A 27,217-nucleotide genomic window follows, 5' to 3' on the forward strand; every position below is an offset into this window, starting at 1 on the left:
ATGTATAACTGAATCACGACATAGCCACTGAACAACAACAACATAACTGAATCAATTTGCTGTTCAGCAGTAATTAACACAACATTGTAAATCAACTTCGGTGGTTTAGTCATTGAGTCGTGTCCAACTCTTGCGACCCTATGGACAAAGGAGCCTGACAAGCTACAGTTCATGGGATTCTCTAAGCAAGAATACTGGAGTGGGTTGCCATTTCCTTCTCCAAAAATCAACTATACTTCAATTTAAAAAGAGAGAGAGAGAACAGGAGTACGTGCTTAGGTAAAATCTGTGAAGAGGCGGTTACAAGTCAACCCCCAGTGAGGAAAGCAGTGTGGTTAATTTACTTAGGGGATGGCTAAGAGTTGGAAGAAAAAGAAACAGGACAGTTTTTCAAAATAAATGCCCTGTGAGGTTTTGCTTATCTCTAGTGTTTTCTCATTCCTCTTCTTGGTCTATTGAACTTGTTTATCAAAACTTAGCTCCATGGAAGTATATGCATATAAAACTGGTGAGATCTGGAAAAGAGCTGCAGACTGTTCCAATGTCAGTATGCCAGTTTGGGTACTGTACTCAAGTTATATAAGATGTTACTATCGGGGAAAACTGGGGGAATGGTACATGGGACCTCTTTGTATTATTTGTTTCTACTTGCCATGAGTCTTATTTCAAAAGAAAAAGAAAAAACTCAGCTCCAGAGCTTACTGCAGCACAGTCTTGCCTGACAATCAGAGTCACATCACCTTCCAACTGCTTTGACTTATTGTCCCTTCCAATAATTTCCATACTGCATCTTGCCCACTTTCTAATTATCTGTGCCATCCCATGTAAATATGCATGTGTACTGCATATGTTTATATATGTTTACATATATTGAGACAAACATAAGATATGTATAATACATCTTGTTCACTAACTGGTTCATATGTGCATATATTGTGAATCCCTGCAAGACTGTAAGTTCTGTGTTTATGCTTCCTTTTTTCACATCCCCATGGTAGCCCACTGTTAACTTAATGGTACATGCTCAATAAATACTAGTTAAGTGAACAAAAGACCAGTAAATATTAAAAGAAAAAAATAGTTAACACTTGACTAAGTTTAAAAAATAAAAACAAAACAATACAATGTGATGCCCAGGAGACATTTACTGGCCCAAGATTAGAGTTTAAAGGCTGTAGAAGCCTGTACATCTGCCTCCTTTAATCTTGGTTATCACCATAAACGGGCAGTTATCAGCTTAGAAGCACAAAGGTTAATCCCAGGTGTGTTGTTTTAACACTTGGCCATAAAATCAGAGTTCATTGAGGGAAATGCTGAAGAAGCACTTTGCTAACTCCAGAATCCACCCCTCCCTCGGTCATCTTGTCTGAATCAAAGGGTTGAGAAGTTGGGTGAAAGAAACAGGTAAATTTTAAACTTCATGAAAAATAGGAAATCGGTACCTTCAAAATCTATTATAGAAGGAAATGGCAACCCACTCCAATACTCTTGCCTGGAAAATCCCATAGACGGAGGAGTCTGGTGGGCTACAGTTCATGGGGTCACAAAGAGTCGGACACGACTGAGCGACTGAGCAACTTCACTTTCACTTTCAAAATCTATATGAATGGTAGGTATCTCCACATTAAGAAATTAGAAACATATCTGCTGACTTAATAAAGTATATTCTTAGAAAAGTTACCTTCTGATTTAAACTGCTATTTGCAGGTTAAAATACATGGACTGTGCCTAAAAATAGGAACTGACCCTCTGAACAACATTCAACTGAGTGGGTTCACTTGTTGTTGCTATTTAGTTGTAACAGCAAGGGGCTTCCCTTGTGGCTCAGCTAGTAAAGAATCCACCTGCAATATGGGAGACCTGGGTTTGATCCCTGGGCTGAAAGATCCCCTGGAGAAGGGAAAGGCTACCTACTCCAGTTTTCTGGCCTGGAGAATTCCATGGAGTGTATAGTCCAAGGGGTTGCAAAGAGTCAGACATGACTGAGAGACTTTCACTTTCATTTAGTTGAAAAGTCATGTTGGAGTCTTTTTTGACTCCATGGACTGTAACCTGCCAGGCTTCTCTGTTCGTGGGATTTCCTAGGCAAGAATCCTGGAAAGATTGCCATTTCCTTCTCCATGGGATCTTCCTGACCCAGGGATCAAACTCAAGTCTCCTACATTGTAGGCAGATTCTTTACCACTGAACCATCCGGGAAGCCTCTGGTCTGGGGTGGACGGAGTGGGTAGGCTGTTCACATATACATGGATATTTTTCGACAAATACAATAAAATTTTTAAAAATATTTTTGACAGTTTGAAAAAATGTGCAGAAGAACTGCATGGTCTAAAAATATTGAAAAAAATTAAGAAAAAGGTATATGATGAATGCATAAAACATACATAGGTACTGATCTATTCCTACATAGGCATAAAGTAATGATATTTAATATAAATTAATAATGTGTTCGTTTTCTTTACTGTTTTATAATGTTACTTTCAAAGAGTAACATTACCATACAGGACGCTTCTCTCTTGTAACTGGAGAAACTGCGTATCAGCCCATTATCACAGGTACGTGGTTTTTTAAAAAAACAAAACAGTATTTCCAATACTGTATTATGAATAGGACTGTAATCCTACATGCTGCATAAATTTTATAATGATTTATTCATTCAGTTCAGTTGCTAAGTCGTGTCTGACTCTTTGCCACTCCATGGACTGCAGCATACCAGGCTTCCCTGTCCATCACCATCTCCCGGAGCCTGCTCAAACTCATGTGTATAGGCTAATCTACCATGAGGCAATCTTTTTGATTACACAAAGATACCATAAAGTAATCACATTGCTGCTTCTTTGGTATCAAAGCATGAGTCATTTTATCTGTAAGTAAATATGAATTTTTTTCACATTATCTTTTTGTTTTTGATGTCTAGTATTAGTAACATCTACAGTGTCTTGTATCACATACAATACTGATGTGTCATGCTAAGTCGCTTCAGTGATGTCTGACTCTTTGCGACCCCATGGACTCCATCAGGCTCCTCTGGCCATGGGATTCTCTAGGCAAGAATACTGGAGTGGATTGCCATGCCCTCCTCCAGGGAATCTTCCCAACCCAGAGACTGAACCCACATCTTTTATGTCTCCTGCATTGGCAGATGGGTTCTTTACCACTAGCGCCACCTGGGAAGCTCAGCTAGAGTTGTAACTGCCGAATCCACACGCTTCAGCAATTGAAGCCCAGGTCCCTTAGAGCCTGTGCTCTGCAATGAGAAGCCACCACAATGAGAAGCCCATGCACTGCAACTAGAGAAAAGCCCTCACAGAAACAATGACCAGCACAGCCAAAAAAAAAAGACAGACACACACACACACACACAATAGCATCCTGGCTGTAAGAACTGGAGCAAACTTAAAAAAAAAAAAAAGTGAAATAAAGATCAGAATATGTGCATGGTATTCTAATTCTGCCACTTATACTTTTAAATGAAAACAAATTTTATGCATATTTATACACATACATGTGTGTGTGACTTTATATGCATGAGATCTCTAGATTGATACACAAGAAGCAGGTGACAACAGATACCTCTAGGGAAGAAAATTCAAGGACTAGTAGATGAGTTGAGAATATTGATTTTTTACTATATAAAATCTTCCACTGTTTGAGTATTTTATCACATGGATGTATTATTTTCAGAGATGTTTTTATCTTTTTATTGTAAAATAAAACACAGATAAACAAATTAGTGTCTCAGTAAATTATTGACAGCAGTTCAAAAAATAAAACTTTGCTAGCCACAAAGAAGCCTCTCCGTGTGCCCCATATCTATCACAGACTGTTCCCACCCCTTCCAAAAGTAACTACTATCTTGGCTTTTAGAGTAATCATTCACTTCCACTCTCCTGACTTTGATAACTTCCCTTGCATTTCTTTATAATTTTATCAATCAAATGTGCATCCCTAGCTGCTCGAGTCTTGCCTATTTTTTAAAATATGGGTCTTTTATGTCTGGTACAGGTTTCTAAATTTTCTCTGCTATGAACTCATGGATTTAAGCACATCAAATGGGTTTCAGATTGTGGAAGCCAGAATCCAAGATGGCCCCCAGTGATCCCTGCCTTCCAGTATTGACACCTTTATATGGTCCCCTCCCACATAGGAAGGGTTGGTCTGTTTAACCAATAAATTATAAGCATCCTCAGAGATATTGTGAGTTGAGTTCCAGAACACCAGAATAAAGAGAATATTGCAATAAAGCTAGTCACATGAGTTTTTTGGTTTCCCCATGCATATAAAAGTTATATTTACATTATACTGTAGTCTATTAAATGTCATTGTCTTTTTTAAAAAGTATGTATGTTAATTTTAAAATCCTTTACTGCTAAAAATTTCTAACCATTATCTGAGTCTTTAGTGCCCTAAACTTTTGCTGGTGGAGGGTCTTGCCTCGATGTTGATGACTGCTGACTAATCAGGGCGGTGGTTGCTAAAGGTCCTGGTGGCTTTGGACATCCTAATCAATTTCTTAAAATAAGACAACAATAAAGTTTGCTGCACTGACTGACTCTTCCTCTCATGAATGATTTCTCTGTAGCATGCAATGATCTGAGATAGCATTTTACCATAGTAGAACTTCTTTAAAATTGAAGTCAGTCCTCTCAGAATCTGCCACTGCTTTATCAACAAAGTTTATGCAGTATTCTAAATCCTTTGTTGTCATTTCAACAACCTTCACAGCACCTTCACTAGGAGTAGTTTCCATCTCAAGAAAGCAATTTCTTCGCTCATCCATAATATGAAACTCCTCATTCTTTAAAGTTTTATCATAAGATTATAGCAATTCAGTCACATCTTCAGGCTCCATGTCTAATTCTAGTTCTCTTGCTATTTCTACCACACCCACAGTTACTTCCTCCACTGAAATACCAAACCCCTTAAAATCACCCATGAGGGTTGGAATCAACTTTTTCCAAACTCCTGTTAATGTTGATATTTTAAACTCTTCCCATTAATCACAAATGTTCTCTTTAAAAATATATTTATTTATTTATTTGGCTATGTCGGGTCTTACTTGCATCATGCAGGATCTTTTGGTGTGGTGGGTGGGCTCCAGAGCTCGTGGGCTCAGTAGTTACAGCACATGGGCTTTGTTGCCCTGTGGCATACGGGATCTTAGTTCCCCAACTAGGGATGGAACCCACATCCCCTGCATTGCAAGGCGGACTTTAACCACTGGACTACCAGGGAAGTTCCACAAATGTTCTTAATGGTATCTATTAAATAGAATGGGCCTCCCAGGTGGTGCTAGTGGTAAAGAACCTGCCTGCCAATGCAGGAGACATAAGAGATGTGGGTTTAATCCCTGGGTTGGGAAGATCTCCTCAAGGAGGAAATGGCAACCCACCCCAGTATTCTTGCCTGGAGAATCCCATAGACAGAGGAGCCTGATGGGCTGTAATCCATAGGGTTGCAAAGAGTTGGACATGACTGAAGCAACTTAGCATGCATTAAATAGAATAGTGAATCCTTTCCAGAGGTTTTCAATTTCCTTAGTATCAGAGAAATCACTATCTATGGTAGCTATAATATATTTCTTCAATAATAATGCTTGAAATTACAAATGACTCCTTGATCCATGGGCTGATATATGAACTTTGTATTTGCAGGCATGCAAACAACATTAATTTTATTGTACATCTCCATCACAGCTCTTGGATGACCAGGTATATTGTCAATGGGCAGTAACACTTTGAAAATAATCTTTCTTTTCTGAGCAATAGGTCTCCACTGTGGGCTTAAAATATTCGGCTTAAAGACATCAGCTACATAAGCCCCTAATAAGAGAGTCAGCCTGTCCTTGGAAGCTTTCTGAAGCCAGGCATTGATTTCTCCTCTCTAGTTTTGAAAGTCCTAGATGGCATCTTCTTGCAATATAAGTGTGCTTTGTTCATGCTGAAAATCTCTTTTTTACTGTAGCCATTTTCATTAATTATCTATCTTCTAGATAACTTGCTACAGCTTCTACATCAGCACTTGCTGCTTCACCTTGCACTTATGTTATGGAAATGGCTTCTTTCTTTAATCTCATTAACCAATCTCTGCTAGCTTCAAACTTTTCTTCAGCAGCTTTCTCACTTCTCTTGGCTTTCCTAGAATTAAAAAGAGTTAGGACCTTGCTCTGAATTAAGGAAATTTGGGGCTCATTTTCTCTTCTATCCAGATAACTCAGAATTAACCCATATCAGCAATAAGGCTGTTTCGCTTTCTTACCATTTGTGGGTTCCCTGGAGTAGCACTTTTCATTTCCTTCAAGAACATTTCCTTTGCATTCACAAGTTTTAGTGCAAGAGACTCAGCTTTCTGCCTATATCTTTTCGACATACCTTCTTCACTAAGCTTAATCATTTCTGGCTTTTGATCTAAAGTGAACACTTAGATGCCACTGTAGGGTCATTACGGGCCTAATTTCAATATTGTTGTATCTCAGAATAGGAAGGCCCAATAAGAGGGACAGAGAAGCAGGGACAATCAGCAGGTGGAACAGTCAGAACACACGCAATTTTTAAGGTCACAGTCTTATAGGGTATGGTTCATGGTGCTTAAAACAATCATAATAGTAACATCAAAGATCACAGATCACCATAACAACAATGATAAATTGCAGGAGTTATCAAAATCTGACACAGAACCACACAGTGAGCAAATGCTGTTGGAAAAATTGAGCCAAGAGACTTGCTCAATTCAGGGTGGTCACAAACCTTCAATTTGTAAAATAAAAGCATTATCTATGAAGTACAATAAAGCAAGCCACAATAAAACAAGGTATGCTTGTACAGCAGAAGTAATGGTGTGCCACTTCCAAGATTAGGTTAAAAGTCTTCAGCTTTCGTTTTTAGTGCTCACCAGACTGCCCTTCCTCCACCCTCACTCTGAGGGAAGCCATGTTGTAAGCAGCCTGTAAGCCTGTCAAGAGTCATGTATACATGACCTTCCCAAAGTCCTTAACCGTCCCTTCCCCACAGCAACCATGAGTTCGTTTTCTAAGTCTGTGAGTCTCTTTCTGTTTTGTAAGTAAGTTCATGTACACACGGCTATATTTAAAATGTATAACCAACAAAACCTATTGTATAGCGCATGGAACTCTGCTCAATGTTATGTGTCAGCCTGGATGGGAAAGGGGTTTGGGGGAGAATGGATACATCTATATGTATGTCTGAGTCCCTTCACTGTTCATCTGAAACTATCACAACATTGTTAATTGGCTATACTCCAATACAAATGTTTCTGGTGTTAAAAAATTAAAAAAAAAAAAAAAGAGCCATGTGAATGTGTTTCAAAGTGTGTCTTCCATGCCCAGATTCCAATAAGCATATTCCCACTGAACAGCCTGACTGCAATCTCCCTAAGGACCCTGAGATAAGATCACAGTTAAGTTGATCTTGAATTCCTGACTGTGAAACTGCAATATGATAAACTTGTCTGGCTTTAAGCAAGGCTTTGGAGCAATTTTTTTTTTTTTAATTAATGCTTTGGTATCTCAGATGGTAAAGAATCTACCTGTAATGCAGAAGACCCAGGTTTGATCCCTGGGTCAGGTGGATCTACTGGAGAAGGAAATGGCACCACTCCAGTATTCTTGTCTGGAGAATTCCATGGACAGAGGAACCTAGCAGGCTGTAGTCCAAGGGGTCCCAAAGAATCAGACACAATTAAGTGACTACTACACACTTTTTCTTTTTAATATTTATTTATTTATTTTGCTACACTGGGTCTCAGTTGTGTCCAACTCTTTGTGACCCATGTACTGTAGCCTGCCGGGCTCCTCTGTTCATAGAATTTTCCAGGCAAGAATACTGGAGTAGGGTGCCATTTCCTCCTCCAGAGGCTCTTCCTGACCCGGGAATTGAACTCACGTCTCCTGGGACTCCTGCCTTGACAGGCAGGTTCTATACCACAGAGCCACCTGCGAAGCCCTTAGTTGCAGCATATGGGATCTTTTAGTTGTGACATGCAGGATCTTCATTCCCTGACCACAGACTGAACCCACATCCCCTGCATTAGAAGTGGGATGTCTTAACCACTGGACCACAAGGGAAGTCCCAGAGCAACTTTTCTTTACACAGCAGTACTACATAACTCGGAGAAGGCAATGGCAAGCCACTCCAGTACTCTTGCCTAGAAAATCGCATGGACAGAGGAGCCTGGTGGGCTGCAGTCCATGGGGTCGCTACTAGTCAGACACGACTGAGCGACTTCACTTTCACTTTTCACTTTCACACACTGGAGAAGGAAATGGCAACCCACTCCAGTGTTCTTGCCTGGAGAATCCCAGGGACGGGGGAGTCTGGTCGGCTGCCGTCTATGGGGTCGCACAGAGTCGGACACGACTGAAGTGACTTAGCAGCAGCAGCAACTACGTAACTAATTTACAATTCATGGCAAATCCTACTGCTACTGAAACTCAACTTGTCTCATCTTTCCCAGTGGGGGCCTCTTCAAATTGTCTCCAGAGTTATTTGAGATAATCCTAGTAGTCTTTAATTACTCTTTTGCTCTCTATAGGTTTTCAGGGTTTTCTTAAAATTGCTTGCTCTTACTTCCTGGTGGTCCCGTGGTTAAGACTCTGAGCTTCCAATTTCAGGGGGTCCAGGTTCTACCCCTGGTCAGGAAACCAAGACCCCACATGCCGTGTGACACAGCCAAAAAAAAAAAGGAATGAAAGAAAAAGAAAAGTATGGGCTAAAAAAAAGCCATTTCTCTAAGAAATCTTGGTTTACTTTATTCAGAATTATCTAGAGAAAGACCAGAGTCTGGGTGCCATGGGTGCTTGGTTGATCATTATTTCTAGATCTTTTCAGTAAAGAGATAAAATACCTTATGAGTTCATACTTAAATTTCCAATTCATATACAGGATTGAAAATTTTTATTTAACTTCTTTTATATTAAATCTGATTCTTTTCAACTACACAAAGAATCCTGGTTCTGAAGTACAGAGGCAACAAAATTAAATAACCATTAATACGTAAACATACAACAGTCTCAGGAAACAATTCCAATACTATCACTAATCATTATGACTTCTGAAGGCCATTTGAACAACTTTTGCACATGCTACCATAATTTTCTCCTTTTATAATACTTATACCACGTCTATATTCTTTGATCAGGTCATCATTATATACACTTTTCCTTTTAAATATTCACATAATATTAGTTCTACAAGTAATCATACAGTATATTTGATGCCTAATGCCAGTACAATGATATGATAAGGTCTCTCATATTATTTTGGTTGCTAAGTTATTCTTCAGTAGATTACTCAGGGAAAGCTCATGAAAACAATATTGTTTTCTCTCCCAGCAAGTTTTCCCATTTGAGCACTTTGAGAAGAAACCATAGAGGGTTCATTTCAAGAGATGATGGGGGTGGACTTAACAGTCCTTTATGCTTTATCACAAAGCTGCTTGCCCTCACTCACTGATGGAGTAGGCAGAACCCCTCCTCAGGTCAGTTGATGTTCTCAAAGTGCCCACCACACTTCTTAGTGATGATCTGGCCGCACCTTTGAGTTTCTCCTGTTCTCAGTTCATCTGCCACACCACTGCTTCTCTCTTCTATCTTGCACATAGATGATAATAACATACATATTCTGGTTGTTGGTGATTTCTACCTGATTGTACTCAGGATTTCCTAGAATTAACTTGTCACTTAGTTTGGTATTTATTCTTCTTGGTGTTCTATGAGCTTCCGGATCTGTGGTTTGGTCCTTATCATTAATTTGGGGGAATATCTGTGCTTATCCCTTTCTTCTGATATTGCCATTGCACAGACGTTGTGACTGTATGTGTGTACTCGGTCATATATGATTCTTTGCCACCCCATGGACTGTAGCCCACAGGCTCTCTGTCCATGGAATTTTCCAGGCAAAAATACAGGAGTGGGTTGCCAGTTCAACCTCCAGGGTATCTTCCTCACCAAGGGATCAAACCCACAACGCCTTCACTGGCAGGTGGGGTCTTCACCACTGAGCCACCTGGGAAGCACATATGTTATGCATTTTCTAATTGTCCCATAGGATCGAATATCTCTTTTTTATACCTGTCTTTTTCCTTTCACTCCCTTTTTCTCTTTGCATTTCAGTTTTAGAAATTTCTGTTGACATTTCTTCAAAAAGAGTTGTTGATTTTCAACTTGTTCAGTTTTTTTCTTGGTGTGGCATTGGAAGTGAAACTTCTAATCTCCTTATATGCCAAAGTAGAAACTGAAGTCTATTTAGTTCTGTTGCAAATTTTCTCCATGGGTTTTGTTTTGTGTTTGTTTTGCTATATATTTTTTATGTGGGGATTTGAGATGGTCAAAAAGCTACACAGCCACTGCAATCATCTCAAATTCAGAAATAATGTTTAATAATAAAAATGTAAGAGGTATTTGGGCTTCCCTGGTGGCTCAGAGGTTAAAGCGTCTGCCTCCAATGCGGGAGATCCGCGTTCGATCCCTGGGTCGGGAAGATCCCCTGGAGAAGGAAATGGTAACCCACTCCAGTATTCTTGCCTGGAGAATCCCATGGACGGAGAAACCTGGTAGGCTACAGTCCACGGGGTCGCAAAGAGTCAGACACGACTGAGCGACGGAACGGAACGGAAGAGGTATTTGGTATAAAGTAATTCGGAGATCCAACCAGTCCATTCTAAAGGAGATCAGTGCTGCGTATTCATTGGAAGGACTGATGCTAAAGCTGAAACTGCACTACTTTGGCCACCTCATGCGACGAGTTGACTCACTGGAGAAGACTCTGATGCTGGGAGGGGTTGGGGGCGGGAGGAGAAGGGGACGACAGAGAATGAGATGGCTGGATGACATCACCGACTTTGTGGACATGAGTTTGAGTGAACTCCAGGAGTTGGTGATGGACAGGGAGGCCTGGCGTTCTGTGATTCATGGGGTCGCGAAGAGTCGGACACGACTGAGCGACTGAACTGAACTGAATTCAATGTTACAACTTAAGCTAATTTTCTTGGTTTAAAAATGTTTTAATAAACATTTACTATAAATGTAAACTGGCAAGCAGGACTTCCCTGATAGTCTAGTGCTTAAGAACCTGCTGCCAATGCACGGGACACAGGTTGGATCCCTGGTCTGGGAGGATCACACATGCTGCAAAGCAACAAATCTCATGCACCCACAGCTAGTGAGCCCACATGCTGCAACTACTGAAGGCCACGTACCTAGATCCCTGCTCCTCAACAAGAGAAGCCACCACAATGAGAAGCCTGTGTACAATAATGAAGAGTAGCCCCAACTTTCTGCAACTAGAGAAAGCCCATACACAGCAGTGAAGATCCAGCACAGCCAAAAATCAATTAAAAAAATTTTTTAAATAATAAAAGTAAAGGATCCAAAAAGACATTTAAAAAATTAACAAGCAAAAGAATTCCCTTAATAAATAACAGAAAATATCTCGAAATCAGACAATTTATAGAAGAAAGTGAAATAAACTGAAGATATTGAAACTCATTAATAAACAATGGAACACCCATTAAAACAACGCGATATCAGTTTTAACTGTGTTAGTCTAGCAAAAATTAGAGAACTAGATAATAAGAAGTTCTCATTTGCTATTCAGTTGCTCAGTCATGTCCGACTCTTTGTGACCCCATGGACTGCAGCACACCAGGCTTCCCTGCCCTTCACCATTCCCGGAGTGTGCTCAAACTTATGTCCATTGAATCAGTGATGCCATCCAACCATCTCATCCTCTGTCGTCCCCTTCTCCTCCTGACTTCAATCTTTCCCTGCATCAGGGTCTTTGCTAATGAATCAGCTCTTCCCATCAGGTGGTCAAAGTATTGGAGCTTCAGCTTCAGCATCAGGCCTTCCAATGAATATTTAGGATTGACATCCTTTAGGATGGACTGGTTGGATCTCCTTGCAGTCTAAGAGACTCTCAAGAGTTTTCTCCAACACCACAGTTCAAATACATCAATTCTTCAGTGCTCAGCCTTCTTTATGGTCCTACTCTCACATCCATACATGACTACTGGAAAAACCACAGCTTTGACTATATGGATATTTGTTGGCAAAGTAATGTCTCTGCTTTTTAATATTCTGTTTAGGTTTATCATAGCTTCTCTTCCAAGGAGAAAGTATCTTTTAATTTCATGGCTGCAGTCACCATCTGCAGTGATGTTGGAGCCCAAGAAAATAAAGTTTGGCACTATTTCCATTGTTTCCCCATCTATTTGCCGTGAAGTGATGGGACTGGATGCCATGATCTTAGTTTTTTGAATGTTGAGTTTTAAGCCAGGTTTTTCACTCTCCTCTTTCACTTTCATCAAGAGGCTCTTTAATTCCTCTTCACTTTCTGCCCATAACTGTGATGTCATCTGCAAAATCTGAGGTTATTGATATTTCTCCCAGCAGTCTGGATTCCAGCTTGTGCTTCATCCAGCCCGGCATTTCTCATGATGTACTCTGCATATGAGTTAAATAAACAGGGTGACAATATACAGCCTTGACGTACTCCTTTCCCAATTTGGAACCAGTCAGTTGTTCCATGTCTGGTTCTAACTGTTGCTTCTTGACTTGCATACAGATTTCTCAGGAGGCAGGTAAGGTGGTCTGGTATTCCCATCTCTTGAAGAGTTTTCCACTGATGTGGTCCACACAGTCAAAGGCTTTACATAGTCAATAAAGCAGACATAGACGTTTTTCTCGAATTCTCTTGCTTTTTCTAGGATTCAGTGGATGTTGCCAATTTGATCTCTCATTGCTCTGCCTTTTCTAAATCCAGCTTGAACATCTGGAAGTTCTCAGTTCACATACTGTTGAAGTCTAGCCTGGAGAATTTTGAGTATTGCTTTGCTAGCATGTAAAGTGAGTGCAGTTATGTGGTAGTTTGAACATTCTTTCCCAGCAATCTTTCCCAGCTGGGAAAGATTGAAAGCAGGAGGAGAAGGGGATGACAGAGAATGAAATGGTTGAATGGCATCACTGACTCAATGGACATGAGTTTGAGCAAGCCCCGGGAGTTGGTGATGGATAGGGAAGTGGGGCATGCTACAGTCCATGGGGCTGCAGAGTTGGACACAACTGAGTTATGAACTGAACATTCTTTGGCATTGCCTTTCTTTGGGATTGGAATGAAAATGGACCTTTTCCAGTCCTGTGGCCACTGCTGAGTTTTCAAATTTGCTGGCATATTGAATGCAGCGCTTTAACAGCATCATCTTTGAGGATTTGTATAGTATCTGTGTATTCTTGCCACCTCTTCTTATATCTTCTGCTTCTATTAGGTCCATACCATTTCTGTCCTTTATTGTGCCCATTTTTGCATGAAATCTTCCCTTGGTATCTTTAATTTTTGTGAAGACATCTCTAGTCTTTTCCATTCTGTTGTTTTCCTCTATCTCTTTGCATTGTTCACTTAGGAAGGCTTTCTTATCTCTCCTTACTATTCTTTGGAACTCTACATTCAAATGGGCATATCTTTCCTTTTTTCCTTTGCCTTTAGCTTCTCTTCTTTTCTCAGTTATTTGTAAGGCCTCCTCAGACAACCATTTTGCCTTTTTGCATTTCTATTTCTTGGGGATGGTTTTGATCACCACCTTCTGTACAATGTTTGAACCTCCACCCATAGTTTTTCAGGCACTCTGTCTATCAGATCTAAGCCATTGAATCTATTTGTCACTTCCACTGTATAAACATAAGGTATTTGATTTAGGTCATACCTGAATGGTTTAGTGGTTTTCCCCTACTTTCTTCAATCAAAGTCTGAATTTTGCAATAAGGAGTTCATGATCTGAGCCACAGTCAGATCCTAGTCTTGTTTTGGCTGACTGTATAGAGCTTCTCCATCTTCAAATGCAAAGAAATAATCAATCTGATTTTGGTATTGACCAACTGGTGATGTCCATGTGTAGAGTCATCTCTTGTGTTGTTTGAAGAGGGCGTTCTCTTGGCAAAACTGTTATCCTTTGCCCTGCTTCATTTTGTACTCTAAGGCCAAACTTGCCTGTTACTCCAGGTAACTCTTTTTTTTTTTTTTGTAATTAATTTATTTTTTATTGGAGGCAAATTATTTTACAATATTATATTGGTTGGTTTTGCCATACATTGACATGAATTTGCCCCGGGTTTACATAAGTTCCCCCTCCTGAACCCCCCTCCCACCTCCCTCCTCCCTTTATCCTCCCTCTGGGTCATCCCCGCATGCCAGCCCCGAGTATCCTATAACATGCATTGACCCTGAACTAGTGATTCATTTCACATATGACAACATAAGTGTTTCAATGCCATTCTCCCAAATCATCCCACCCTCACCCTTTCCCACAGAGTCCCAAAGACTGATCTATACATCTGTGGTAACATCCAGGTAACTCTTGATTTCCTACTTTTGCTTTCCAGTCCCCTACAATGAAAAGGACATCTTTTTTTGGTGTTAGTTCCAGAAGGTCTTGTAGGTCCTTATAGAACCGTTCAACTTCAGCTTCTTTGGCATACAAGCATGGTTGGGGCATAGACTTGGATTACTGTGATACTGAATGGTTTGCCTTGAAAATGAAGAGAGATCATTCTGCTGTTTTTGAGACTGCACCCAAGTACTAGTTTATAGAAACACTGTCACAGAGCCTGGAAAGGTTCCCACAGGCAGATTTCTTTCTTTTTTTTTTTTTTAAGTGAAAGAGGCTTTATTTGGGAAGGGAGGGGGCTGAGGAGAGGGAACATGTATATAGACTAATGTCACCATTCTGCAGTGAAATTTAGTACTTCTTAGTCAAATTAAATAATGCATACCCTGTGATCCAGAAATGCCATTCCTGGAGATATAACCCAAATAAACTCTCACACTAGATGTATGAAGATGGTTTCTATCACTGGAGGTGTAAACAGGTAAAATGTGGTGAATTCATATTGATGTCTCATGTAGAAACAACAGATCTATATGGTAGCAATTATGTACATATCTTTAAAACTTTACCACTTAGTGAAAAAAGAACACAAACTGAGATCTATTAGGCATTACATAATATATGTTTTAAATATGTACTAAAAAACAAAAAATACACAGTTTACAAAAACTGATATAAAAAGAAAACACACATTAACTGAATTAGAATGGCTGCCATAGAGTAATGACAATAGGAAAAGAGATAAAAAGGGACACATAAATAAACAGATTGTTTTTTTAAAAAAGAGCATGATCTTATAGATTACAATAAAGTGCCTTAAACTGAGAAGTATATAAGATTATTTTTCCACGTCTGAATTTCTACTATAATGTTTTAAAATAAATTTAAATATTTTCCCTCAAAACCTGCACTTTTTGAAAATACTTCAAACCACAAAGTACTATTTATTTTCCTTGTGCAATTAGCATCTCCTCTAGTTATTATCCATTCTTTGACTTCCTTTTTCAGCAGCATATCTAACCTCATAACTTTTTATTCATCTGACTCATTCATTTATTTACTCAATAAGCATTTAAGTGTCTACTTAAATATCAAGTGTGCATAAAGTATTGTTGGGCACTAAGAGGATATGTGGGAAACATTTTATGACCGCTTTTTCCAGGAACTTTCATTCTCATGATGGAGGTAAAGCATTAACCCACAAAACAGCTCAAAATAGTCCTATGCAGTACTGATTTTGTGTCTGAAGACAAGAAGTGGATGTTAGCATGTGGTGGGATCTGGAGAAGACATATCAGTGAGGACTGGAGTAGGTGGGAAAATATGTCAAGAGTCTACCTGTGGGACTTCCCTGGCACTCCGGTAGTTAAGACTCCACACTCCCACTGCAGGAGGCATGGGTTCTGTCCCTGGTGGGGGAAGTAAGATCCCACATGCCATGTGGTGAGGCTAAAAAGAAAGAAAGAAGAAAAGTCTAGGTGTATTTTACATCTGATATAATGAATAGGAGAGAGAGAGAAAGAAAAGGGCATCCCAAGTGGGGACATGTCTTTTTACAAGGCACAAAGTCAAGACTGAATAAAGCATAATCAGAAAGCATAAAGCTAGATGGTGGGAACTGAGGTAAGGAATTAAGGGCAATATGGTTAAACCGGGGGCTTCCCTGGTAGCTCAGCTGGTAAAGAATCTGCCTACAATGCAGGAGACCCCAGTTCAACTCCTGGGCTGGGAAGATCTGCTATAGAAGGGATAGGCCACCACTCCACTATTTTTGGGTTTCCCTGGTGACTCAGCTGGTAAAGAACCCACCTGCAATGCGGGAGACCTGGGTTGGGAAGATCCCCTGGAGAAGGGAACGGAAACCCAGTCCAGTATTCTGGCCTGGAGAATTCCATGGACTGTATAATTCATGGGGTCGCAAAGAGTCAGACATGACTGAGCGACTTTCACTTTCTCTATTAAACCAACAGAGAACAAACCATAGATGACTTCAAGGTCTCACCAAGGAATCTTGATTTTATCCTGTAGGCAGCAGGAAGCTTCTTTAGGGTTTTGATTTGGGAACTGAATAGACTTTTCTGTGTTATATTATCACATCAAATCTTTCACCAAATGCTGCTCAGGATCATAGTTCTCTTTGTCTCCAGTCCCACAGTGATAGACCTCACCCAAGATGGGTTCAGTGAACTCCTACTATAACCCTTCCGTCCTCCCTGCTCCTTTCCCTCCCCAATTTGTCCTTTCACTTCTTCCACCTCTTCAGCTTCATAACTTGACCTCATTCTATCAGAGTTTGGGTTAGCTATGTTTCTCTGGCATCCTATGTTTACCTCTACCACATTAATTGATCATTATTTTAATCATCAAAAGTTTAGTGACCCCTCTACTGTCTACTAGGCTGAGACAATGATGATGAGTAAAAACAGAAGCAAAACCTGCCCTCATGTAGCCTAGAAGCAGAGAGAAAATCTATCTTATTTTGGAATCCTATTTTTCACTGTAGAATTTATTGCACTGCATTTCAACTGAGCTCAGAAAGTCAGGCACCTTGTAGATGCTCAGTAAATGTTAGCTGAATGAATGGAGGTTTGGAGAATCCTACTCATATGGCCATAAGCATTATCAGTCCTAGACTGATAATGGCAATCTCTTCCATTCTCAGAACTGCTTATCACTTGAAAACATAAACTCTAGGTCAAACTCTAGCTCAAACTTTTTCTGTAAAGTGCTGGCTAGACTTTATAAGTCATATGGTATCTGTCACAACTACTCAGGTCTGCCATGGTAGTACAAAAGCAGCCATAGATAACATGAAAACAAATGTGGCTGTGTTCCAAGAAAAAATTATTTCTAAAACAGGTGGTGGACTGAACTTGGCACACAGGTCCTTGTTTCCCAACCTGTGCTGTTGATGAGGCCACTTCTGTCAACTTTTCAGTACTGCCTTCATGCCTGGTGTATATTCTTTAGTCAGATAAATTTACTTGCTACACCCAACAGCTGAGTTCCCCTTTAAACTCATGCCTGACATCTGCAATTTGTCACAGATTGTGGTATTGTGAAAGAGTATATAATCTAGAGCCCAAAAGACCAGTTTTACTTATTGGTTGACCTTTTGCCAAGTTACTTTGCATGACTGAACCTTTATTTCCTTACCGTACATGGAGTTTTGCTTTTTTTAATCTTGACTAAGAAGAGCAAGTGAGAAATGTATACTGAGAACTGAACATGATGCAGACAGACAGTAAACAGTTTACAAATATCCCCACACATACCTTTGCCCGCTTATGTTCTTTTCCTCTTTTAAATCATTATCAGGTATTTATGGAGGATCTATTATATCCAAGGTACAGTTTCAGGTACCTTTAAAACTATTCTAAATCTTCCATGATATATCCCTTGACCACTGGGTCTCCAACTTGCATATAACACGATACACCTGAGAGCCTAAAAATGCTGATGCTTTATAAGGATATGTTTTATAAGGAATGGTCTGAGCATCAGAATTACCCCCAGTTAATTTCAATATAGAGCAAATTTCAGAGTCACTGTTCTAGATGGGGTTCTGGGTTCAAACAATTCAGAAGCCCTCTTCTTTGGTCTTTCCAGCTGCTTTCTCTTTAATAGTTAGTACCTATATGCACGTCCTTATAGAGTTAGAGTTGATTGAGTTCTCCCAGCAATTATTTACTCATATTTGGATATATTTATGTTAAAGAGAATGGAAAAAAAGAGAAGTAATCTTCTTACCTTGCATTTGACATTTGTTGTGTAATTATCAAGTATCTATTCCCCTTTCTTGTGGCAACAATCTTGATTTTTACTTGGGGATTCTCCTTTCCCCATCTTCAGTTTAGTTGTCCTGCTTGAGGCTTTACCCCTGACCCTAGAAGCTCATGAAACCAGTACAGTAACTCTCCTGACTACTGTCACTCTTGGTCCACTCTGAGGAACTTTCATGTTTTCCAGGATTGCTGAAAGACACTTACTTTTTTCCCATTGGCAGCTATTCTATAACCTCAAAGAGAAAGCCTGTCTAAGAACAGAATAAGAGAAAGAGAGATAAGACAGACAGAGAGATCACTTTGTGCCATAGTGTCTAGCTGTTCTCAAATCAGGTGCATCATTAAACTGCTATATGAGCCAGTAAACTCCCTTTTGCTTCTGCTTCTGCCAATTTTAGTCAGATATTCTGTCACTGACAACCAGAAGAATCCCAAACTGATACAGCCTTCACTCATCTCCCTCTGAACCCAATTTATCACCCATATTCACAGAAATTACAAGCCAGAGTCAATCACCAATCATTCATTCAACAAATGTACTAAATGTGTATGGAATACAATGTTCAGCCTAGGAGGAGGAAGGAGGGATAATAGCAATATGCCATGATTAAGAACTGCAGGAGAACAAGATGGTGGAAGAGTAGGTGGATGTGGAGTACTTCTCTCTCCATGGATACATCAGGAATACACCTTCAGCCACAGAAGTGCATGCAGAACACCAGCTGAGAATGGACAGGAGGACCTGACCAGCAGAAAAGAATATTTAGACCCATGCAAAACTTGGTAAGATGAAGGAACTAGGGGGAAAAACAGAAGTGTTCATAGGACTGGACCTGCCCTCAGCTGGTGGGGGAACTGAAGCAGGGGTGCAATCCCCACATCAGGGCAATTGTCTGAGTCAGAGGAGAAATATTTAAGGCTGACAGTGAAACAACTGATCTGTGGCAGCCTAAATGGAATGAGAATCAGACAGTCCTTGCCACAGCCATACATACCCTGGACATGAAAGCTGCTCCCCTGGAGGGCACAGTGGCTTGGACCCGGAGTTTAGGGATTGTGGAGAAATCCCAGGTCAAGAGCTGCTGTTGACTGCAGAGAGACAGATTGAGGGGATTTGAGGGAGGAGATCATGGTGGGAAATGCAAGTGAAGGAAAGCCAGGCAGACATGGAAGCAAGGTGATTCTGCTGAATCATGCATAGGGGGTGGAGCCATCACCATAGCCTCTCTCTCCCCACATGCCAGCATCAGTCAGCTGAACAATAGATAGGCTGACCCATCAAATGCCTGACACACTGAACTACAGAGTAGGACCCCACCTAGGGTGCCCCTTTAGGTGCCTGATGCACTGATCTATAGAGTAGGATGCCAGCCAGAGGGGCCCCCTCTATGTGCCTGACGTGCCAAACAACAGCAAAGGACCCCAGGCAAGGAAACCTTCTAAGTGCCTGAATGGGCAGAGCTATGGAGAAAGGCCAAAGAGGCATTCTGATCACCAGCTGCAAGAGGATTGAAAAAAGACTCTGATAGGGCCATAACTCCTACAGTGGAGGCAGTTCATGTCCCTGCACACTTGGTGCTGCCAGGGTCCCCACAAGCCAAGCAACTGTACCACCTTCATGCTCAAATCTTACTGGGGCAGAGCTGCCACAGGCAAAAGAGTCTTGCGTCTATGTACCCAGGTTGCTTCCGTTGTGTCCAACCCTTTGCAACCCTGTTGACTGTGGCTTTCCAGGCTTCTGTCAGGGAGTGGGGTTCTCCAGGCAAGAATAGTGGAGCATATTGGCTAATACTGGTTGCCATACCCTTCTAGAGCACTATATTTCCTGCTTCCCTAGCCGCCAACTCCCCTGAGTACCTGGTGCTGCCAGAACCCCTGTGACCCAAGCAGTTGCACCACCTCCAACATGACCCTCACAGAAGCAAACCCAAGTCCTCCAGGGCAGCCTCAGGAGTAAACTCCAGTGGATGACCCACATATAGAGGTGGAAGTAAAACCACAATTGAAACCAAGGGGCAGAGTGGCTAAGGAAGAAGACCCAAAACCTTCCCACCAGCTGTACAAGCTGAGATTAAATCCACATGATCAGCTAGGCAGACTCTGTGTCTATGCAATATATAAAAGGACATTGAGAGCTCCCACAAAAGAAAACGCACTAGTTGTGATAGCTGTGGACATTGGAGGCAAGAACACACAGGAGTAGGACCAGATTAGAATCTGAGCTGCCCCCACAGCAGGTCTAGAGATCAGCACAGTGTTGGAGGGCATCCTAGGGAGGTGAGGTGGACTGTGACTCCCAGCGAGGGAAAGGACTCTGACAGCAGTGACTCAAGAAAAACATTTATTATTATTCTTATTTTTTGACTTGTTCTGTAGATTCTTTTAGTTTTTTTTTTTCTTTTCCTTTCTTCCCCCACCCCCTGCGTTGTATTTGTCAATTTTATTGGCACAAAGAAATCCAATTAAGCTTTTGAACATTTTTTTTTCTTAGTCACACTTTTTATTGTTGTTATAAACCTCTGCCTCTACGTTGGGCTTTTGCGGTTCTGTGGATTTTTCCTTTTTTTTTTTTTCTCTTTTTCTAATTTTAATTTTTAATTTTTTAAACCTTATATAGGCAACCCACTCCAGTCTCTTGCTTGGAAAATCCCATGGGCAGAGGAGCCTGGTAGGCTGCAGTCCATGGGGTCGTGAAGAGTCAGACACGCCTGAGCAACTTCAGTTTCACGCATTGGAGAAGGAAATGGCAACCCACTCCAGTGTTCTTGCCTGGAGAATCCCAGGGACAGGGAAGCCTGGTTGGCTGCTGTCTATGGGGTCGCACAGAGTTGGACACGACTGAAGCGACTTAGCAGCAGCAGCAGCAGCAATCAAGAAATACAAGAGAAGAAAAAAGATCTACAAAATCAACCCCAAACAAGAATTGCATAAAATTTGTGGAAAGAATACTCAGCAACAATGCCATCCTACTGTGTGTGAAGCCCTGTGCTAGATATTGAGGACAGAAAGGATCATAAGACAGGAATGATGCAATGTTGCTGTAAAAAATAGGTGGCATTTTCCATAATTTTTCCAACACTCGGAAGAAAAGTATTAAAGTTCTCCAAAATGGAAAGGTTTGATTTATAGTGGGAAAGAGGCAAATTAAATTCCTTTCAGATAAAGACCTTTTTCTACTTCCTTTTAAATTCATCATTGACTTATTGAGCACTGAATAAAGTTTTATACAAGTGACTAGAAGATATATTCTGATATCCATTAATGTAAGTCAGACTTAAAACTAGACAAATAATCAATAACTTATCCCACAAAGTCTTCTATATGCCCAGGACTGTTCTGGGCCTCAAAAGAGAAATTCTGGATTTTTTTTTTGGAAATAAAAGGTCACCACAACTGAAATGTGCAAGAAAAGTCAGTATTCTTCTAATGAAAGTACTTCTATTATGCCCAAATATCATTCTTTATTTTTCCAGAAAAACAATAACTGAAATATCTGTTTAGGTTTCATTTATGAAACTGCTATGACTAACTTCAAATTTATTTCAAGAAACAAGAAAATAAAGTCATCTTGCTAAATAAAAACACACAGCCATAAAATAAGTTTCGCTAGAGTATCTGACATTTGAAGTCTCCCCCGAGATGTTCCATTCAGTTCCTGCTTTGGCTAGTTCCAATAATCAAAATTATTTATCTTTTTGATCACTTAAAACTGTCTCCAGTCTACTTACTAAACAGTTCAACATTCCATCAATGTAGAAAGACATTTTAATTACAGTTCAATTAACCAAATAAACTGCATAGTTAATAGAAATAATTATTTTTAGGAGAAAAATTAAACAATTTTGTTTGGCATACATGCCTAATTGTGTGTTTTAAATTCTTGGTTTTGGCCTGTGATCACTTAAAAACAGCCACCAAACACATCTAAATGGTTGACTATAAATGCAAGATTATGCCTTTTGCATTTTATAATATATAAAATCTAGCATATGAGAAAATAAACTCAAGAGCAACAAAGAGGTCCAGTCACTTACCCTCTTCATAACCACGGCCAGGGTAAATTTTACTCAACCTTCAGCCATTGAATTTTATCCTGAGGTTTCCATCTACCACACAATCAGATAAACCCCGGTTTGTGGGAGCAAGTAATGGAAACTGTGATGTAAAAAGAATTGCCAAACAAATTTCCATGTGCTTAACCTGAAAGGGAGAAATTCCAACGTGAACTGAGGAAAAAGTTTTCAGCTGCTTTTAAACCCAAGGGGCTGATTTCACTTTTAGCAGGAACTTGTGACTATGATTGCCTGGTAGGGAAAATGATTAACACTCTTATTGTCGTCATCTACTTGAGCTCTCCAGCTGTAGGAAATTGGCTAAGGGAACCTTATCAATCCTGGACGTGTGTACTGTGAATACACTGTCCTCCTGAGCCAGCCTTTAGTTACTGATTTAAATAAAAATCTATTTCGAGCCTCTACCGACTTTGTTAGTGGTTATTTTATTAAAACTATGATTATAAAAGGCTTTTTCTTACTTTTAAATTTCTTTATCACCCTCTTAAAAGAAAGATCCTTTTCCTTCAAATTCCAAAGTTTTGGGACTTCACTGATGATCCAGTGGTTAAGACACTGCACTTCCACTGCAGGGGGCACAGGTTTGAGCCCTGGTCAGGTAAATAATATCCCATATGGCACATGATGTGGCAAAAAAAAAAAAAAAATAGAAAAAAAAATCCAAACATTTATAAGTAATATTAGCAATACCTTTGTGTTTTCTCAGCCTTGTTTCTCTTCCAAGCCATGCTTGTGTCTAAAGCTTCAATGTCCTTTTGAACTGCCAGTTCTCAACTCTTCTGGAAAACAGGGACATGGAAAAATGAGGAAGAACTAATTAATAGGTAGGTGTAAATAATTTGGAGGCATTAGATAGTCATCAAAGGATTTTTTTCTTTAAAATGATTGTCATGAATAGCATTACTATCTAATCTGTCCTTCATAAATACTTGTAAAAGAGAAAAGAAAACTCACCCATATATGAGAAAGAAATGGCAGAGATTTATTTAGACAAACTTCTGTGCAGTATTTGTGAATAGGAGCCTGAGATGATAACACAGATGCATGGTTTCCCTTAGTAGGGCTTTCACTCCACCAAGAGGGTGAAGTAGATGGTGCCCTGCATTTCCTGTCAACTGGCCTAGGAAAGTTGCAACTGGGTCCCAAATACAGTGCTGAGTAAAGAGTGTAAGAGCTCATTGTCAGTTGTGTTTATTACACTATAAACCTCATTTTCCTCATAGCCTTAGATTGCTGATTTAGAAGTAGATTGATGACTCAAGAGTTCATATCACCCTTCCTGAGGTATTTTCCATGAATTGTTAAGTTTCTTCTAGGAATTCAATTGCATCACCACCAAAGAAAGCAAGTTTGAACAGTTTCAATGCTGTAAAACAATTCCAGATAAATCAAAGTAGTTTTTAACATCTGCAACTTTCTATTGCTTTTGTCCGAAATTTAACAGGCACTCTGAGTTAGTTTTCAATATTCACTGCATGCCTAAACGCTGAGTACTTTACAGTTCTACCACACCTTCACCTCATTTTATTGGGCTGTAACAAACAGAAAGTTGAAGGAAAATTCCCTTCCCCCCTACTCCCAAAGCAAAAGCTCTAAGTCATCTTCATTGCTTATCTTTATAACAGTGCCTGGATCATAAGCACTGAAATTCATTATTATTCAGTTCTACAAAAGAACAGTGACAACAAGCACATGAAAAAATCAAAAGCAAAACAAACAAATCTTCCAGAACTGAAGTTCTCAGCCAACAATTTAAGAGATTCTGGGAACATACTGAATTATATATAAATTTTAGAGTTGTGTGTATTTTTCTGGGGAAAACATGCTTAGGGTTCATCAGATCCTTAACTGAATTGGACAATAACATACAAAGGAAAGGGCAAGAACCACTACCTCAGAGAAGTATTAAAAATATGTAGTCTCAAAAGAGGACCAAAATAAACGAAATAAGAAAGAGGAGAAATTATAATGAACACTACAGAGATTAAAAAATCATAAGAGAAAACTACCATCAGCTATATGCCAACAAACTAGACAACCTAGAAGAAATGAATAAATTTTTAGAAACATAAAATCTGCCAAGATTGAATCAGGAAGAAATAGACATTCAATGGGGACGCGGAGAGTCGGACACGACTGAGCGACTGAAGAAGAAGAAGAAGAAGTAGTGAAATTGAACTAGTAATCAAAAAACTCCCAGAAAACAAAAAGTCCAGGACCAGTTTCACAAAGAAATTCTACCAAACACATAAATACGAGCTAATATCTATCATTCCCAAACTATACAAAAAAATTAAAGAGGATACAACATGCTCAGATTCATTCTATGATGTTACTATTACCCTGATATCAAAACTAAAGAGACTACAAAAAAAAAAAAAGAAAATTATAGGCCAATATTTCTGGTAAACTTAAATGCAAGAGTACTCAGCTAAATATTAGAAAACCAAATCCAACAATATATGAAAAAGATCATACAGCATGATCAAATGGGACTTATTTCAGGGATGCAAGGAGGGTTTAATATCCACAAAGTCAATCAGTGTGATACACCACATTAACAGAAGGAAGAATAAAAATCACATGACCATCTCGAGAGACATAAAAAAAAGCATTTAATAAAATTCAACATCCATTAACAATAAAAACATTCTTATCAAAGTGGATATAAAGGGAACATATCTCAACATCAGTTCAGTTCAGTTCAGTCACTCAGTCGTATCCGACTCTTTGCGACCCCATGAACCGCAGCACGCCAGGACTCCCTGTCCATCACCAACTCCGGAGTCCACCCAAACCCGTGTCCATTGAGTCAGTGATGCCATCCAACCATCTCATCTTCTGTCGTCCCCTTCTCCTCCTGCCCTTAATCTTTCCCAGCATCGGGGTTTTTTCAAATTAGTCAGGTCTTTGCATCAGGTGGCCAAAGTACTGGAGTTTCAGCTTCAACATCAGTCCTATCAATGAACAACCAGGACTGATCTCCTTTAGGATGGACTGGTTGGATCTCCTTGCAGTCCAAGGGACTCTCAAGAGTCTTCTCCAACAACACAGTTTAAATACATCATTTCTTCTGTGCTCAGCTTTCTTTATAGTCCAACTCTCATATCCATACATGACTACTGGAAAAAACATAGCCTTGACTAGATGGACCTTTGCTGACAAAGTAACGTCTCTGCTTTATAATATGCTATCTAGGTTGGTCATGACTTTCCTTCCAAGGAGTAAGCATCTTTTAATTTCATGACTGCAATCCACCATCTGCAGTGATTTTGGGACCCAGAAAAATAAAGTCAGCCACTGTTTCCCCGTCTATTTGCCATGAAGTGATGGGACCAGATGCCATGATCTTAGTTTTCTGAATGTTGAGCTTTAAGTCAGCTTTTTTACTCTCCTCTTTTACTTTCATCAAGAGGCTCTTTAGTTCTTCTTCACTTTTTGCCATAAGAGTGGTGTCATCTGCATATCTGAGGTTATTGATGTTTCTCCCGGCAATCTCGATTCCAGCTTGTGCTTCTTCCAGCCCAGCGTTTCTCATGATGTACTCTGCGTATAAGTTAAATAAGCAGGGTGACAACATACAGCCTTGACGTACTCCTTTTCCTATTTGGAACCAGTCTGTTGTTCCACATCTAGTTCTCACTGTTGCTTCCTGACCTGCATATAGGTTTCTCTAGAGGCAGGTCAGGTGGTCTGGGATTCCCATCTCTTTCAGAATTTTCCACAGTTTATTGTGATCCACATGGTCAAAGGCTTTGGCATAGTCAATAAAGCAGAAATAGATGTTTTTCTGGAACTCTCTTGCTTTTTCCATGATCCCGCGGATGTTGGCAATTTGATCTCAACATAGTAAAGACCATTTATGACAAACCTATTAGCTAACATCATAGTCAATGGTGAACAGCTGAAAGCTTTTCCTATAAAATCAGGAAAGAGATGACACCCATTCTTGCCACTTCTATTTAACATAGTATTGGAAGTTCTAATCACAGCAGTCATACAAGAAAAATAAATAAAAGGAACCCAAACTGGAAAGGAAGAAGTAAAACTGTCACTATTTGCAGATGACATATACTTTACATTGAAAACCTTAAAGTCTATGTCAAAAAGCTATTAGAACTAATAAATGAATTCAGCAAAACTTCAGGATATAAGATTAATATACAGAAATATGTTCCTTTTCTATACACTAAAAATGAACTATTAGAAAGAGAAATCAAAGAAAAAATCCTGTTTAAAATCACATCAAACAGAATAAAATAACTAGGAATAAACTTAACCAAGGAAGTGAAAGACCTATACTCTAAGAATTATAAGATATTGATGAAGGAAATTGAAAAATGATACAAGGAAATGGAGAGATATGCTGTGTTCATGAATTAAAGATTTAATATTGTTAAAATGTTCATACAGACCAAAGCTAGCTACAGATTTAATGCAATCCCTATCAAAATACTCATGACATTTTTTAACAGAACTAGAAAAAATAATCCTAAAATTTATATGGAACCACAAGAGACTCCAAAAAGCCAAAGCAATCTTGAGGAAAGAACGAAGCTAGAGGTATCATGCTCTCAGACTTCAAACTATACTGCAAGCTGTAGTAAACAAAGTAGTATGTTACTAGCACAAAAACAGCCACAAGATCAATGGAACAGAATAGAGATCCCAGAAATAAACCCACACACTTATGGTCAATTAATCTACCAGAAGAGGGGCAGGAATATACAATGGCAAAGAAAGTCTCTTTAATAAGTGGTTTTGGAAAAACTGAGGAGCTACATGTGAAAGAATGAGATTACAGCACTTCTTACACCATACACAAAAATAAACTCAAAATGCACTAAACACAAAAATGTAAGACCGGAAACCATAAAAATCCAAGAAAAAAATATAGGCAGAACACTCTTCGACATAAATTGTAGGAATATTTTTAGATCTGTCTCCTAAAGGCAACAGAAA

At 39.6% G+C, this 27,217-nt stretch overlaps 1 protein-coding gene across 1 annotated transcript in view; it reads right to left on the bottom strand.

The window, feature by feature from the left end:
- The window catches only part of TRPM6 (transient receptor potential cation channel subfamily M member 6), a 154,416-nt gene extending 132,035 nt beyond the window's left edge, over positions 1-22,381 (bottom strand). Inside the window, exon 1 of the mRNA XM_055426893.2 lies at positions 22,217-22,381. Within this exon, the coding sequence (XP_055282868.2) occupies positions 22,217-22,225 (9 nt within the window). The 5' untranslated portion in view covers positions 22,226-22,381. The remainder of the gene's footprint in view (positions 1-22,216) is intronic.
- Between the last annotated feature and the right edge of the window lie 4,836 nt (positions 22,382-27,217).

The sequence above is a fragment of the Moschus berezovskii genome, chromosome 7, assembly GCF_049115385.1.
Source record: "Moschus berezovskii isolate FMDL1 chromosome 7, NW_MosBer_1.0, whole genome shotgun sequence".
In the NCBI taxonomy this organism is placed as follows: Eukaryota; Metazoa; Chordata; class Mammalia; order Artiodactyla; family Moschidae; genus Moschus; species Moschus berezovskii.